This window comes from Myotis myotis, unplaced genomic scaffold (assembly GCF_014108235.1).
Source record: "Myotis myotis isolate mMyoMyo1 unplaced genomic scaffold, mMyoMyo1.p scaffold_m19_p_2, whole genome shotgun sequence".
NCBI lineage: Eukaryota > Metazoa > Chordata > Mammalia > Chiroptera > Vespertilionidae > Myotis > Myotis myotis.
The window spans coordinates 84871625-84887673 of NW_023416324.1; the positions used below are offsets into that span (position 1 = coordinate 84871625).

The 16049-nt window shown below is 42.4% G+C and overlaps 1 protein-coding gene across 7 annotated transcripts in view; it reads left to right on the forward strand.

Moving 5' to 3' along the window:
* NEDD9 (neural precursor cell expressed, developmentally down-regulated 9) overlaps positions 1 to 16049 on the forward strand; it is a 182335-nt gene that overhangs the window by 140420 nt on the left and 25866 nt on the right. For 6 of the 7 annotated variants that reach the window (XM_036347075.1, XM_036347074.1, XM_036347077.1 and 3 more), the window contains one exon: positions 14969 to 15415. In XM_036347075.1, the coding sequence (XP_036202968.1) occupies positions 14969 to 15415 (447 nt within the window). Of the gene's footprint in view, positions 1 to 13503; positions 14468 to 14968; positions 15416 to 16049 lie in introns of all 7 variants that reach the window. The other variant, XM_036347076.1, reaches the window with a different exon arrangement.

The window sequence follows — 16049 nt, forward strand, 5'->3', positions numbered from 1 at the left end:
TTTATTGAGCAACCCATTTTTGGAGCTAAATGACTTACCTACACAGAGATGAAAGTCTTCATAGAGCTGAAGATGTTCTGATAACACCAAATGTAACAAGTTGCACAGTGTGAAACATACCAAGATGCCTTTAGCACCCTTTTCTTGCTGGGATATACATGGGTTGTCTTCTCAGAATTCATCAGTGGCTTCCTGTCTGCACCCCTCCCCCCAAGACTTCTAAAAACAACTTCCTCTCTACTTTTCAATCCCCTTTGCAAATTCCCTCCCCTTTTTTGTCCTCATTGTCTCTCATTTTTTCATTCAGTCATTCCTTATGCTTTTCTAGTAGCTGACTTCTGTAGGGCTTGCCTCCCCAATACATGCAGACATGACATTCTCAAAGTACACCCTCTTTTGACTCTGCTGTGGGGAATCTTTTGACTCTGCTGCTCCCTGATTCATTTGCCCCTGTCTCCTTTCCATCTATGTGACTTGGCTAGTCTGTCATTTCCCACAGGTCAAGTCCATCCTCCTCTCTATGAAGCAATCAAAAGCCCAAACCTTTGTCTCCTTGACTGTCCTATAATCCCTACAAATGGGCTTTTTCACCTCTGCCCTGCCCTGTTAGCACTGCCTAACTTATTAACCCCTTTCCACCAAATTACTTTCCATTAAATGTTACCTGTAACTCACATAGGTTATCCACTGAAGCTGTCTGTACAGCTTTTTCATTTTTTTGGAACCCTAACTGGGAATCAAACCGGTGACCTATCAGTGCACAGGACAGCGCTCAACCAACTGAGCCACACTGGCCAGCGTCAGTTTTTTCTTTTTAACATTCAGTGTTATTTTGTTTTAGTTTCAGGTGTAGGGGACTGTCCAGCTTTAAGTAAGCCCCATTGAACACAAGAAATAAAGAAATAAAGGATGACCTTTGTTTGTAAGTAGAGGCAGGTTAATAAATAAGTCGCTGAATAAAAAGTATGATCGAGAACCTGTTGCCTTGAGGCAGCAGGGCCTTGATCTCATATATTCTTGTAGTAAAGACAAGATAGAGTGTGGGCTTGGGGGGAAGACATTACTTCTTGTGATTTAATGCTCTGTGCCCTTGGGCAAGGTAAGCTCTCTGAGCCTCGGTTTTCTTATCTGAAAATAGAGATATTAGCTGCCTCATTCTATTGTTCTAAGACCTAAACAAGAGAATATATGAATATAAAATACTTACTATGACTCCTGGCGTGTAGTATGTAGACCAGTGATGGCGAACCTTTTGAGCTCGGCGTGTCAGCATCTTGAAAAACCCTAACTTAACTCTGGTGCCGTGTCACATATAGAAATTTTTCGATATTTGCAACCCTAGTAAAACAAAGACCTATATTTTTGATATTTATTTTATATATTTAAATGCCATTTAACAAAGAAAAATCAACCAAAAAAATGAGTTCGTGTGTCACCTCTGACACGCGTGTCATAGGTCCGCCATCGCTGATGTAGACAATGCCAGTCGGCTCCAGCTCTCCTCATACAGTAGATGCTCAATAGATATTGAAAGAATAGTGTGGCCTCAAGGCTTGGTGACAGGATTATGTCAAATCCCAGTTACTAGGTTAAGATGGTTGAGTATTGTTGAGTATTCCATAGGCCTGGATGTGTAGTGTAGAGACACAAATGCCACACATAGAAAATTACCAGCACACTTATGTACCCTCTTACTAATATATTAATGACTTGGTATCTTCACTGCTATTAATAACATTTGATCTTCCTGTAATTACAGGACTTTGATCATAGTACATACTCAACAAATATTGAATGGAATGTTGAGTTACATAAAATACTTATACCAATAGCCATTAAAAATGTCTTAATGCTATATGGCATAGTGGAAAGAACATGGGCTTAGTTTCAGATACCACTTCGGTTACTTTCTAACAATATACAGGCAAGCTACTTCAGCCTCTGTTTCCTCATTTATAAAAATGGGATTTATCAAATACCTGTCTTATCAGATAACTGTAAGGAAGTAAGATATGAAAATCTTTTTCAGCTTTTAGCTCATAGTAGGCATTTAAAAATAGTAGTTATTATGGTGCATTATAAGATATATATACACAGATATATAGATATATAAGCATTATATAGATAAAAATTTAAGAGGAAACATCACAAGAATTGTTTTCCCAAAACAAAAATATTAGTGGGGAAAAGAAAAAATCACCACTTTAAAAAAAAAAAAATCAAAGGTGAAATGCAAAGGTGGTGAGTTGCTGGTTACAGAAATTCACAATAAACTCTATCCCTATCCTATCACAGTCAACTAGTGCGAGTTTATGGAAAGTAAGAGATCTTGGTTATCTATTTTTAGATTCCTTTTAGGGTTAGAAAGAAACCTGAACAAATTGATTTCAAATGCCAGTCGCTGGGACCATAGCATTGCTCTGCAGTAACATATAGACTTAATTATCAAGCCTCCTTGCCAAGATAAACAAACAGGGCCACTGGGAAGAAATACTATATTTCCAACTTAAAATGCCAGAGAAGAGCTGCTGGTTTCCTAGGCAATGGATGATTGCAAAGACAATGAGCTTGGAAAGGGGACCCCTCCCCCAAAAAAACTGTTTATACTTTGTCAACAACACCCGCCTCCATCTTATTTACTTTGAACATTCCAGTCATCTCCCTGCGGTAATTCGTACTGGTTAATGAGGGCTCTGCGCGCCTGGGGAACATGACAGCCTCCCTGCAAGTCTGTCTTCCCGAGGAATCTTCATTTCTAGATAAATGGCCTTGTTGGTGACCTTTTCCACCCTCCACTAGAACGTAGTTTTAGAGGACAATGTGATCCAGGTGGATTGAAGCCTGGACTTTAAGGAAGACAGAACAGGCACTCTAGAAAATATGAGTAGTGATGACGTATGACAGTGATTTTCCTGGTTAAGGTAGGGAGTGTTTGCCATAGGAATGTTTTCAGTATATGCCTGGACCCCACCAGGGGTGGGACTAGCTCTTTAAAAAGAGCTGGCCCCTTCCCGCGCCGCCCCCCCCCCGCCCCCCCGCCCCGCACCCACCTACCTCCCCAACCATTAATGGTGCTAAATAGTGTTGAAATAGGTGATTCATGATCCTTTTTCAAAGGCTGGGCCCACTGATTTGGGGGTGTCTTATTTCTTTGTAAATCTTGGTGTTTATGCTGCAAATGAGAGTTCCTCCTGATAGTTCTAATATGCCAAGGTCATCGTTATGTTGCCAAAAAGGTTCCTGATGTGGAATGTTGATGCTTATGCTTACCAGAAATAAAGATTGAGCAACCATGAATATGTAAAAGTGCAAACATTGCACAAAAATGTTTGATAGCTCCTTTTGAATTTAATTCCTTTCTTTACTCTTCACATGTGTGGGAGAGGATTATTTGTGAAACTTAATAGAAAGTTGCAGCAACCAAAAGGCATATAAGGTTAAGATTTGAACCAGATCTTTCTATTTATTAAAGCAATATGTACTTAGGCCAGATGATGTGTCTGTCATTCATTTTTCCCCATTTTCTTTTAGTTATGTGGAAACCCTATGCTATCTCTTTTGCGAATTAGCCTTAATCTCATTGATTTGTGGTAGTCAGTTTGAAACTTAGTGTTTCACCCCATCGCAGCCCCAAAAGATGTGGCTGAATCCTGTAGGCTTTTCCGTCCCCACACTCTGCACTCTACTGAAAGAATGAGCTTGGATACCCCAGGCCCCAGCTCCCAACCCCCAATATTCATAAGAAGCACTCTGGGAAGGCAGTAAAGTGGACTTACAGACACTCTGGGCTTCTTGGCATTCAGAGTCTTTAGTATCTAACAGTATGTTAGTAATCTGTCAATGAGGGTTTTTTTGGGGGGGATGGGGGGGTCTGCTACTAATCTTTTGTGGTGTGACTTAGAGTTTGGCAGGAAACAAGTTGATGGACCAGCAGGATTTCAGTACTATCACAACATTATTGGCATACATAGAAGCATTTTGAGGTCCTCTTTCCCTTGAGTGCTCCCCTGGGATAGAACTTCCATGTTATTCTTTGATTCTCCAACCTTCTCACTCAGAGTTAAGTGTGATGAACACACCCTTGAATGGGGGTCAGGGGGGACAACAATAGGAATACAGTTAGCCCAACAGCATTCTTTCTCTTAATAAGCCCATTCACTGTGAAGCTGGAATTGCACACAGTCTCAGAGAGGCCCAGATGCCTCTGGAATATATCTCATTTCCTTGTAAAGATCACCTTGTCATTTAGAGAACATGTCTGTTGACTGAATCAAAGACTCTTATCAGTACCTATGTATCTTTTTTTCTCACAAATCCTAAACTCAACCAAGGCAGACCTGTTAGCAAGGTATGTACTTGCACACCTATCTTTTATTTTTAGTTTAAATATATATGTAGTTTCTGTGGGTATGTATCCATGTTTCAAAAACCCTAAAAATGGGACATATGGTCTAACAATGGGAAGGATATTTGAAACTGGGACTATCTTGGGAAGTTGAGGAACACATGGTCACTAGTCCATCAACATGAGCTGCTCCGGCCATCAGTCAACTGCCAAGAGTGTTATCTCTTTTCCCTTATGTTAGCCTCTTGACAGCTTCCTTTATCTAAGAAGCTTTTTTAAAAAGTGGATGCAAGCAAATTTTTTTACATTTACTTGTAAGTAACAAGGTGGTCCTTTTCTTTTTTTCTTGCAGAAATAGGCATCTTTGGAAATGATGGAAAGCCTACTTTGCAGTGTGAGCTTGTGCAGCGAGCACCTGAGAGCATTAAGCAGCAGGGGATTGTGTTTCAGTTGTTCTTGTTTCAAACCTGGTGAGGTAGCTGAGCCTCATAGCCTGCAGCGTCTGCCCAAGCCTCCTGCTCCCTTATTAAGATCTTAATTACAGACGCAGCTTACTTCATTGCTGGAGGGAAAGAATTTAGTTTCTCTGAACTGTGTCTGTTTTTTGGTGTGGCAGGTGTAATCATGATGAGATCATTGCTGGTTTATTTTCTTTTCCTGGAGGAATTTTTTTTTTGAGGAGGAGGAGTACAGTTCTTAAGACAATTTCATGAGCTCATAGTAGTGCAGTAATAACTGTGCTGTGCTTTTATAGAGACCCTTTCTTATGAAGAAATTGACGTTTTGCATATATAATTTTATGTCTCCTCCTAATATTATTATAAAGAACTTGTTCATTATCCCCATTTTGAAGATGGGGAAACAGAGGCACAAAAGGCAGTGTGATTTTGTTGTCATTAGTCTTCCAATATGAGGACCAAGACTTGGCTGTTAATTCAGTTTAGTGTCCATTCCTCTGTCCAGGGTTTCTCATCATCGGCACTAGGGACATTTAGGGCTGGATAAGTCTTTGTTGTGGGGGACTGTCCTGTGTCTTGTAGGGTGTTTGCCAGTGTCCCTGACCTCTGCCCACTAGTACCACACACACACACACACACACACACACACACACACACACACACCAAAAATGTTCCCTAGCATTGCTAAATGTCACCTGGGAAGACAAAATCCCTTCTAGTTAAGAATCACTGGTCTAGCCCTGGCTGGTTTGGCTCAGTGAATAGAGCGTCGGCCTGCGGACTGGAAGGTCCTGAATTTGATTTTGGTCAGGGGCATGTGCCTTGGTTGCGGGCACATCCCCAGTGGGGGATGTTCAGGAGGCAGCTGATCGATGTTTCTAATTCTCTATCCCTCTCCCCTCCTCTCTGTAAAGAAAATCAATAAAATATATTAAAAAAATAAAAAGAATCACTGATCTAATCTCCCCGACTTTCGTCTGCTTAAAAATAGTTGCCTTACTGGTTTGATGTGATAGAAGCACAAAAATACAATCGTAGATCTGTTTGCCATAATTTTATCATGACCAAGGCTGAGCTTTATGTAACAGGACCGAACCAAAAGGAAACTTCCCATTATATGCTTAGCACCAATTTGTTGAGCAAATACCTCAAAATACTAAGAAGCAGAAGGTCTCCCTCGGGTCACATGTAAAACCATCAGGCCATGGAAGACAGAGTTCAGAGAATAAAGTTTGCCATAGAGACAGTCTGATATATATATATATATATATATATATATATATATATATATATATATGTATTTGTCCATATAATGCATTTAGAACTGGGCCTTAAGGAAAGCTATTTTATTCCCATAAACTGGTATATATCTACATGTGGGAGCTTACCTGTATACCTAGCCATTGAACAATGCATTTGGAGGTTTTTCCTATCCCATTTGCTCCTATCTCTTTCTCTGTCTTCTAGTTGAGAAGCTGCAGTATCTAAAATTCTTTCTTGAAACACCTCTGAAGTTGCAATGGTGACAGCATGTGATTGCAACACCCTCTCAGCCACGTGTGCTGATCCATGTTTTAAAACTCTGAGGACCTCACAAGTGGGATACTAGCAATGAGGCTCCAAATCTAGGTCAGGGATATCTAAAAGAGTTCCAGTGAGCATTGGCATCCAAGTTACATCAGTTGGGTTCTGGCTGGGAGACAGGCAACGGTTGCCAGGATGTGTATGTATTGGTACTGGTATTGTATTTAGATATTGCTACTGTATCATATTATACTTAGACTAGAGGCCCGATGCACAAAGGTTTGTGCAAGAGTAGGCCTTCCTTCCCCCGGCTGCTGGCACCGGCTTCCCTCTGGCACCCAGAACTGGGGCTGCTTTGCTCCGGCCGCCGCCAGGCACCCACCCAGGACCCAGGCTGCTTCGCTCTGGCCACCACTGCCACCCACCTGGTTCCCCGTCCTGTCGTTACGGCGTTATGGCCACAGGCCTTTTATAATATAGAATATAAATTAAGACCTTGGGGGCTGCATACCTTGGTGCAAATACTTTATTAGGTGTTATAACTTGTGTGTTTTGACTTCTGAGAAATGATGTGAGTTTTGAAAATATACTATAATGGAGTGGAGTCTCCTATTCCTTTATACGGTTCTCATTTTGCTTCCCTAAGTACCTGGAGGTTGGAGGGATTTGTCTAGACAGGCAGGTAGATGTGATCCGGTGCCAACACTGTCATGTTGGCTGAAATCCAGATGGTTGTTTTATTGTTAATAAAACCTATCTTTTGGGTGAGTGGGTGTCAGGCCTTCATCATTATATGGCGCCTGTCAGATTTATCTAGGGACAGAACCCTGAAAAGAGTTTGTGCCTGCCCCATGTTTTTGATCCTTTGCCAATAAACTATGCTTAAATCTATCAAAACCAGGCAACCTGGGACAAATGCTTATAAATTCCAAGGCTTACTAGTAACAGAACTAAATTCAAGATGGAAAAGGTTCTCAGGAAGCACATCTTGGTCCAGTGGAAAAAAATCCTAGGTTAAGAGGGGACCCAGATGCTATTTCTGGCTCTGCGGCTAATCTAATAGAAGACCCTCTGGGTTGTAAAACAAGACTATTGGGTTAAAATGATCTCTAAGATCCCTTCTTTGTCTGAAATTCTAGTCTAGTTGGTGTGGTCAAGCTGTGGGTAACTTCTGGTTCCAATACTCACAGAAACCTTGGTGTCCATCCACCTTCTTTAAGACACTCAGAGTTGCTTAGATTAATTGCAAAGATCACAGAAGAGTGAGGAATTGAGCTCTTAAAGATACATACATTATTTATGATTTTTCTCAAATACTTTCATCAATCAAATTCATCCTCCATGACTGACCAAGAAATAGTAGAAGGGGACTATGACACACACATACACTCACACGTGCATACCAACCTACCAGTCCATTTGTCATTGTTTTTACATGAAAGAGAGAATTTGCTCTGGGCTCTTGTTGGTTTCCTGGTAAACAAATCTCAACGTGTGAATGTTTCTGTCCTGTATCAACCTTAAATCAAGGGAGAATAGATAACATTAGTTCCAGGGCGGGAAAGAAAAGGAACCCAGAATTTAAAGAAACACTTTTTAAATCTCACATCTCCGCTGTCCATATCATGTTACCAAATCTGGCCAGACAGGTATTTCTTTCTGAAATCTAAATATCTAAATTTACAAAAAACATCAGATCTTCTCACCAACTCTTAATAAGCAGTGTCACTTGAGCATATGAACCACCAAAGTAATGCTGGATTCTGAATGCTCCCTCATTGAATAGAAACAGGCCAGTATGGAAGAGATGTTAGATTCCCAAACCTGGGAGCCTACGGGCCATCACACACACGGTGCACTCCATCCGTGCATGTGGAGGCTGCTGCATGTCAAAGAGTATTTTGGAGAGTCGACTGTCTGATGTCACATTTTTAAAGTATCTCCCACTCAGAAATGCACAAAGAGAATGCTATGGATACAGTTCACAAGACTGGGAAATCTAAGAAAACTTAAGGACTTGTAGCAGAGTAAATGACATGAAGAATCAGAGAGGGTCCAAGGTACACTTTGTATCCATCAGAGGAATTTAGAAGCACTTTCCAGAAAATAAAAACAATTGGCTGAAATGTGGTCTAGGTGCCAGAACAGTCTTTGGTGGCAATATTGGATGCTCCTCATGTAACCAGCAGCACAAGGGACTCATGAGGCCAAAGAGGATTCTGCTGCTGCCTTTCTGTGACTAGTTCAGATCACATGATGAAAGTGTGTCAAATTGCAATTGATAAATATTGCTGAGAAACCACTTGGATGTGCTGTGTACCACATCTTCTAACTCCCGAACTTATAAACTTTGTGTCTACTACTTAACAATCTCAAGAAAATTGTTAATTCGACATCCCAGATCATCCAAGGAAAGAACCCAGGTGTAAACCAAGTATTCCAAGAAGCGAAATCCAGGCACTTGTAGATATCCATATGTTCTGATCACGACTGTTTCTTTCTTTTGGGAAATTCCACTTCCCTGATACCCTAAAGGTGATGGTGGGCGGAAGTCAAAGTGGTTTGACGACCCTCGGCCTGAAGCTGACTTTTGTCAGCAGGCACAAAAGCACACAAGCCTTTCTCTTCCCCTGTGTCCTCACACTGACCCTGATGCTCATCCTTCAGCCACTTCCTTTAGAACCTATTTCCTTGACGATGGCCATTTCCTTCTGTACTGTGTCTGTTTCTCACGATCTGGCCTGCACAAAGTGTGTGTGTGTGTGTACACGGGCGCACATGCTGCATACCCTGCCAGATCCCAAGGCTAAAGTTTAGGGGGTTGGGTACAGGAAAGTCATGTTGTTGAGACTGTGGCAGCCCTGAGGCTGTGGCAGGAGCTCCTACATGATAAATATAGAATAAAGTAAAAATAATAAGAGGAAGCTGGGCCATTGATGATGCTATCAGTGCTAGTGGGGTGACACACCAGCCATTGTGTCTAATTTCTCTTCAAAGAACAGCATGAATGGTCATGGAAATTATAAGTCACACCTCTCTGTATTTGGAATAGCAGATAGTTTCCCTGGCCGTAGGAGTATTAAGCTTTCTTGACATTTCGATAGCAGTGAGGGGAAAAAAGGCAGGGAAGAGTGGGGGATGATGTGGGAGTTACCATGTGACCTACAGCTCTCTGTACCCACTGTTCTGGCTAGTTGTATAGTATTTTCTTCCCACTCCTTAGGCATAGCTTGGGAACCAGGAACAGCAGAAACCAAATGTTCTGGCAAAGTATGAATGTGCTCAGTCACCTGCTGCCAGATGTGGGTTGCTACATTGAAGGGAGAAAGGCTCTTATAGAAAACATTGTATTTAATCTGGCTGGGATGGTCAGTTCCTCTTGGCCTTCCTGTTTGCTCAATGGTTGTGGACACTAGATTCAGGCTCCCCATCTACTTCATTATCCTGTTTTAATAGGGAGGGGCAGGCAATTTCCTGCTTGCTGTCTCCCACGTTCTCTGGCTGTGAGGCTTGGTGACTTGGACACACCACTTATCTCTCTGTCCCATTAGTTTACCTTCCCATGTCCATCTGGAAATTTTGACCAAATATCATGCTGATCTCTCTAAAAAAGAATTTTACCCTCTCTGTAGAGAACCAAGAAATCCGATCCAGAACCAATTTCAATTTAGACATCTAATGAGTGTGTATTTTGTTTCAGACACTGGGCTATAAAGTTCTGAAAAGGCCAAAGCAATAAGACAGTCTCCCTGGACTTTAAGGAGCTTCCAATTTTGAATTGGTTAATACAAGTTATACAGTAAGAACTACCATTACAGAAAACTGGGAAGAGACACGATTAGATAGGTTTTGTTAAGATAACTATTCTGGTTATGTGGAAGATAGATTTTGAGGTGGGAAGACCACCTCAAATGCAAAAAAACCATTGGGAAGCAATTGCCTTACTCCCTGCAAAAGTTGCTGAGGGCCTGAACTAGGAGTGGCAGTGAGTAGGGGAATGGGTCCAAGCTGATTGGGTGTCAGGTTGTGAAGACACTCAGATCTCAGAGGTTTTCAGCTGCGTGCATAATGTTAACTAAGATAAAGCAGGAGAAAGGGAATTTTGCACTTGTTAATTTTGAAATAAAGAACCCATTCGACAGTTGGAAATGTGGGATTGGCATGCAGAACAAATATCTGGGCTGAAGCTCTGGATCGGAGTGCTATCTGTGTTTAGATACCACCACCATGGATGAGATTGCCTGTAGGGAGCTAGACAAGTGCCAAGGAGACATCCCTTTGGAATATAATCACTTAAGGAATGAGCTAAATTTTTTTTAGCCTGTGATTGAAAGGAAGGTGAGTGGTCATGAGAACAAGAGAAGAGAGAGAGAAGTAGAAGCCAGAATAGTTTCAAGAAATATTGGGATGGGGATCCATGTGAGAGGCTGCTATAATTAGGGTCCCCTCAAACAGGATTTATGACCCTAAAGGCCAATTAGAATCCTGATTAGAGCCACAACTTCTGTAGCATATGTATTTGACTGGATTCAATGCTGTCCTAATTCTGGAGCTGGAGACAGAAAGCCTGAATTCTTGTCCCAGCTCCATGTCCTTCTTGCCAGGTGACTTTGGCAAATCATTAACTTCTTGAACCTCGTTTTTCTCATTTATAAAGTGGCGGAGTTTGACTATAGTTGTTTAAAGCTCCTCTGGCTTTCAAGTTCTGTGCCCCACTGTTTGGTGCTTTGCCAAGCTCAAGCTGCACTTCTAACTGCCAGCCTCTGGAGGCTAACCATCCAAATAGATACAGAATTGTATAGCTCTCTTATCTCTCCTTGAGTTGTTTCTGTGTTGACTTTTCCTGCCATGGAGGTAAATATAGGGTGGGGGGGGTGGGGGGGGGCGAGAAAGAGTAGGTCTGCCTTTCCTGGGTTTTTCTAAGATACTCAGATAACTACCGTCTGACTTTGTGGCCTTACGGACTCATACCTTTGCACTGAAGGAGAGGGTTCCCCCACCTTCGCCTAGGTAGCAGATTAAACTCTTCATTCGCCTCTTTATAAATTGCATGTGCTCTTTTGAATGAGAGATTTGTGGTCTGGCTGAAGTTAATTTTGCTGTTATCATCTTACTGAACTCCTGCCCTACCACACCAAGTATTTCCAAAAGCCAAGCCCTTATCCATGTTCCCTCCCTTTTTGATGGCTTGTACTCTGCTAGAATCTAATAATACTTATTCAACATTTGCCCAGTAATATCGTTGTATTAGTATTAGTATTTTGCCTTAGAAGGTCTCCTGAATGCAACAAGCAGTTTCATTATTGCTGCTTGTAGGCAGATACTCAACAAGAGGTTGCAATGCCTAGAACTCATTAGCAATTCAAAGCATTATTGTTTTAAGAGATGGTTCTCCTAAATGTAACTGTGAGCAAGGGAAATATCAGATATGTATATATAGTAGCATCATTAGGGTAGGACCAGTCTTTGACAGAGAACTGAGAGGAGGCGAACAGGGTAGGAAGCCCAAGGCCAAAGTGCCATCCAGCAAATTAGTCATAGTAACTTTCTAAGTCTCTGTCAGTGTTAATGCACTTGACTTGAATTACCTCATTTAATCCTCGTGGCAAACCCATGAGGTGGGTGCTGTTATTCATATCCTCATTTTATAGATGAGGAAGCTAAGGCACAAGGGGAGAGGTAGTCTGCCCAAGTTGCACAGTTAGGACACCAAATCCCAAGAATCTATTTATAGACCTGACAAGAAGAATTGGTCATCTTTAGAACTTTACTGAATGAAATATAGTGGAATTGAGCCCAGTCAGGAGGACACTGTGTAGTAGAGCTAAGGTGGCTTAGAGTTCTGGAGAGAGAATTGGACTGATACCACAGTTCTCCTCTCCTCTGAGACACCAACTGTGTGGCCTTAGGCAAATGATAAACTCCCCACTCCGGCCCTGCCCTCCCCAGACCTGTTTCCTTGTCTGTAAAACAGGGAGGATGGGTCCAGGTGTCTCTAAAGTTCTCTGTAGCTGGAATCTTTTGTTTGGGAGAGTGGCTGGGTGTAGACGTTGGCTCTCTGTAGCTTGCATAGACATTAAATAATTCACTCCTATTCAGCCAAGACTAAGAATATCTATCCATGTGTGAGTTGTCAAGCTAGCAATGGGGTGCCTAGCACTAACAGCCATGCCAAACTCTCTCTAAGTCCTGATCTCCATAGGCAGTAAGGAGGACTGCTTGGAAATCATGGACAACTAATCAGGAGAATTCACCCAGGCAGCTACATTAGCAAGGACAATAAGCTCTGAAAGTATTCCCAGAGAAGCAGCTCTTGGGGCACATCTAGAAACATTAGCGTGCTGCTTACCAGTTGGTGGGAAGGTCACTGGGACAGGAGACAAACCATCCAGAACACCCTCACACAAGGACTTCTGCCTGCCTCTGATCACGCATGGTCTGTGCTCTACTTCAGTGCTTCATGAATCCCATGGCAGGGCCAACTCCGGAAGCCTCAACTTACTTACTTATTCATGCTGATTAAGTCTGTAGCCTTCTGCCTTTGTATTGTTTTCTGTTTCTTTTCTTTCCTTACTTTGAATCCAATATAATTGCACAGCTATCCACCCTCAGTTCCCGTAGAACTGGCCCCTACTCTTTATCACTTCTGATTTCATCTCGGGGCCTCCTTACCAGCCATTCCCAGTTGTTGAATGGGCCCTGGAAAAAGGAACAGAGACTCAAGGTCAGCTCTCTCCCTGTTCTATAATTTCAGTCCACTTTGGGAAGTAATTTTCCTCAAACCATTTTGGTACAAACAACCAGAATCCTGTCTTCTGTAATCTATGACTTTTCTTTTAAACTACAGAACATCCGAAAGATGGAAGAAGAGAAACAGAAGAGATATTGAGATTAGGACACATTCTTAAATGGCTCCTCAAAGCAGAATAAAATAATGCATGATTCTGTCTTTATTAAATGAACTTTTAATTGTTGAAAGGAACCCAAAGCTTCCTAGAATATAAATACTAAGTAAAGTGTTCACCTGGAACACAAACCCCTTAGTTTCCCTTTGGCTTCCCTCACTGCTCACCTGGGTACATTGACTTCCTGGAGCTCAAAACTTTAACCTTATCCTTAAAGAGCATCACTAGGCTTCCTGGTACTGACCACTATGGCCTTATATCCTTTCCTTAGGTTAAGTAGTTGTGCTGACTAAGGAGTTTGGTGATCAGAGTAAACAGAGGACCCCATCTCAACCACCAACCAGAGGGGAGATCCCTTATAGAGCACAGCTGCTCCATAGTGGAGAACCAGCACACAGAGCAAGGCCTGCGGCTATGGGGCACCATACGGGGAAGATGATTAATGTGTGTCAGTTATAAAGGAATGCAAAGCATGAAACTCAAAGATCAAGTCCACATTTCTAGAGACGAAAACAGGGCACAGAAGTCCAAACAACAACCTCAAATTCCACTATTGTGTAAAGTCACAAACATGTTCCATCCCTTCGGCAGCCCTTCCTCCCACAAATGGTCATCATTGCAGCAATTTCTAGTGCATCCAGGCATTTTAGTGGAGCTCTAGGGGGATCACTTTTAGTTTTCTGAGTGCTTGCAGTGAATTTACAACGCTCCCCGACTCCTCTGTGCGCTGGGAAGGAGCAGGCATGTGGTGATGGCTGCCATCATGCTGCGAAACATTACTAACGCCAAGAAATGAAATCTTTGGAGCCTTTGAAAGGCTTCCAAGAATGTCAGCACGTACTGCCTGCCCACTCTCTGCTGAATGCCTACTTTGGCTGTCTGCTTAGTACTGAATGTACCAGACAGGCCTTCATACAAAGAGAGAAAGTGTTTCGGGCCCCTGAAAGGGAAAGGCACAGCCTTTCTGATGTGAATGGCGAGACTCAAGGAAATAGTGGCACGGTGAGAAGGGGCCTTCAGGAAAGGTATGAATAAAAGACCAAAAGAGAAAGAAATGGCAACTACCCACGTGTGAGACATTCTTTGTAGCTCCCCGCCATCTAATCTGGAGATGCAAATACTGTCACACTGTGCTCCATGCTTGATGGATCTTGGAAAAATGCTTGCTCGGAGATTCTCCTGTATCCAAGGACCTTGTGATCAACTGAGAATGAGAATTTGTAAGCGCTGCCAAGGCATGTATAAGTGTACTTTTGTTTCCATTTTAACTCCGAATATAAATGCCATTCATACTGTTGGTTTTTAGGGATGTTCTTTAACTCTTTATGAAAAAATGGAGAAATGTCAGTTGTAGTATATCTGAATATCTTGGAATATTTTCCTTCCTAAGCTGGCTTTGGGAGAGGAAGAAAAATGCTTTGTATAGGGAACCATCCTCTGAATCTTTACAGAGCTGCTCATAATTCCTTGGCACGGCATCGGCTGCGAGAGGAAAGAGCTCTTGTGGTGTTCTGAGCCTTTCCAACGAGGCAGTCTGATGTCATTGGTGGCAGACGCAGAATGCATGTATCTGTCTTTTGTCTGCACCATCTGTTTTTCTCCTTACAGGCAATCGTTTAGATTTATTCTTCTCTTCTTTCCAGGAGGTGTGCCTCTCCATAGGAGCATGAGCTTTAGGTGTTAAAGGGACTAAGCTACTATTCTAACATGATTCCCCTCTGTTCTTTCCTTCCTAGAATCTTATGGCAAGAGCCTTATATGACAATGTCCCAGAGTGTGCTGAGGAGCTGGCCTTCCGCAAGGGAGACATCCTGACTGTCATAGAGCAGAACACAGGAGGACTGGAAGGATGGTGGCTCTGCTCCTTACACGGCCGGCAAGGGATTGTCCCAGGCAACCGGGTGAAGCTTCTCATTGGCCCAGTACAGGAGACCTCCTCCAGTCAGGACCAGCCTACTTCTGGACTGATGCACCAGGCCTTTGGCCAACAGAAGCTCTATCAAGTGCCAAACCCACAGGGTGCTCCTCGAGACATCATCTACCAAGTACCACCTTCCTACCAACATCAGGGAATTTATCAAGTACCCACTGGCCATGGTACCCAGGAACAAGATGTATATCAAGTACCACCATCAGTGCAAAGAGGCATTGGAGGGGCTAATGGTCCCCACTTTAGTAAAAAGGTGAGTGAGCAACTGACTGGATTTTTATTCCAATTTATTTTTTTCCACTGCACTCAGAGTAATAGAAATGTTCCCAAAATAAGAACTTGACCCTTCCAAGAAGTAAGTATGTCTTCCAAGTGGTAAGCATATCTAAATACCCTAGCTCAGCATTATTTTTGCATCATTTTTTCCATTCATTGGTCAGCAAAACTTTTTTGAATTCCTACTGTGTGCCAACTATTGTTGATCCAAAGGCATCATGGATTCCTGGGCCATTCCAGGGCATACTGAATCATTAAGTTGTTTCCATCTTTCTGATAGATCTGCTTTTAGACCTAGGTTCTACCCTCAAATAGTTTCTAGTCTTTCTGTTTCTTCCCTATGTGGTACAAGGCACCAAATTTTGTACAAGCGCAGTGAAGCAGCAAGGACCCTCCTTTCACCAAAAGCTGAGTCATGACCCCATTGGCCTGGCACACCAAGAGCCCACTAGAAGTAGAGGAAGCAAGGAAGCTGGGAGTGGGTCATGCCAACCAACTTGTTCTGCAGTTACTGGCTTACAGTTTGATTCATTTAAAACACAGAGATACTTGTATTTAGAAAGGAGTCATCCTCTTATCCTCAAGTAATTCCCATAATAATGCCTGAGCCA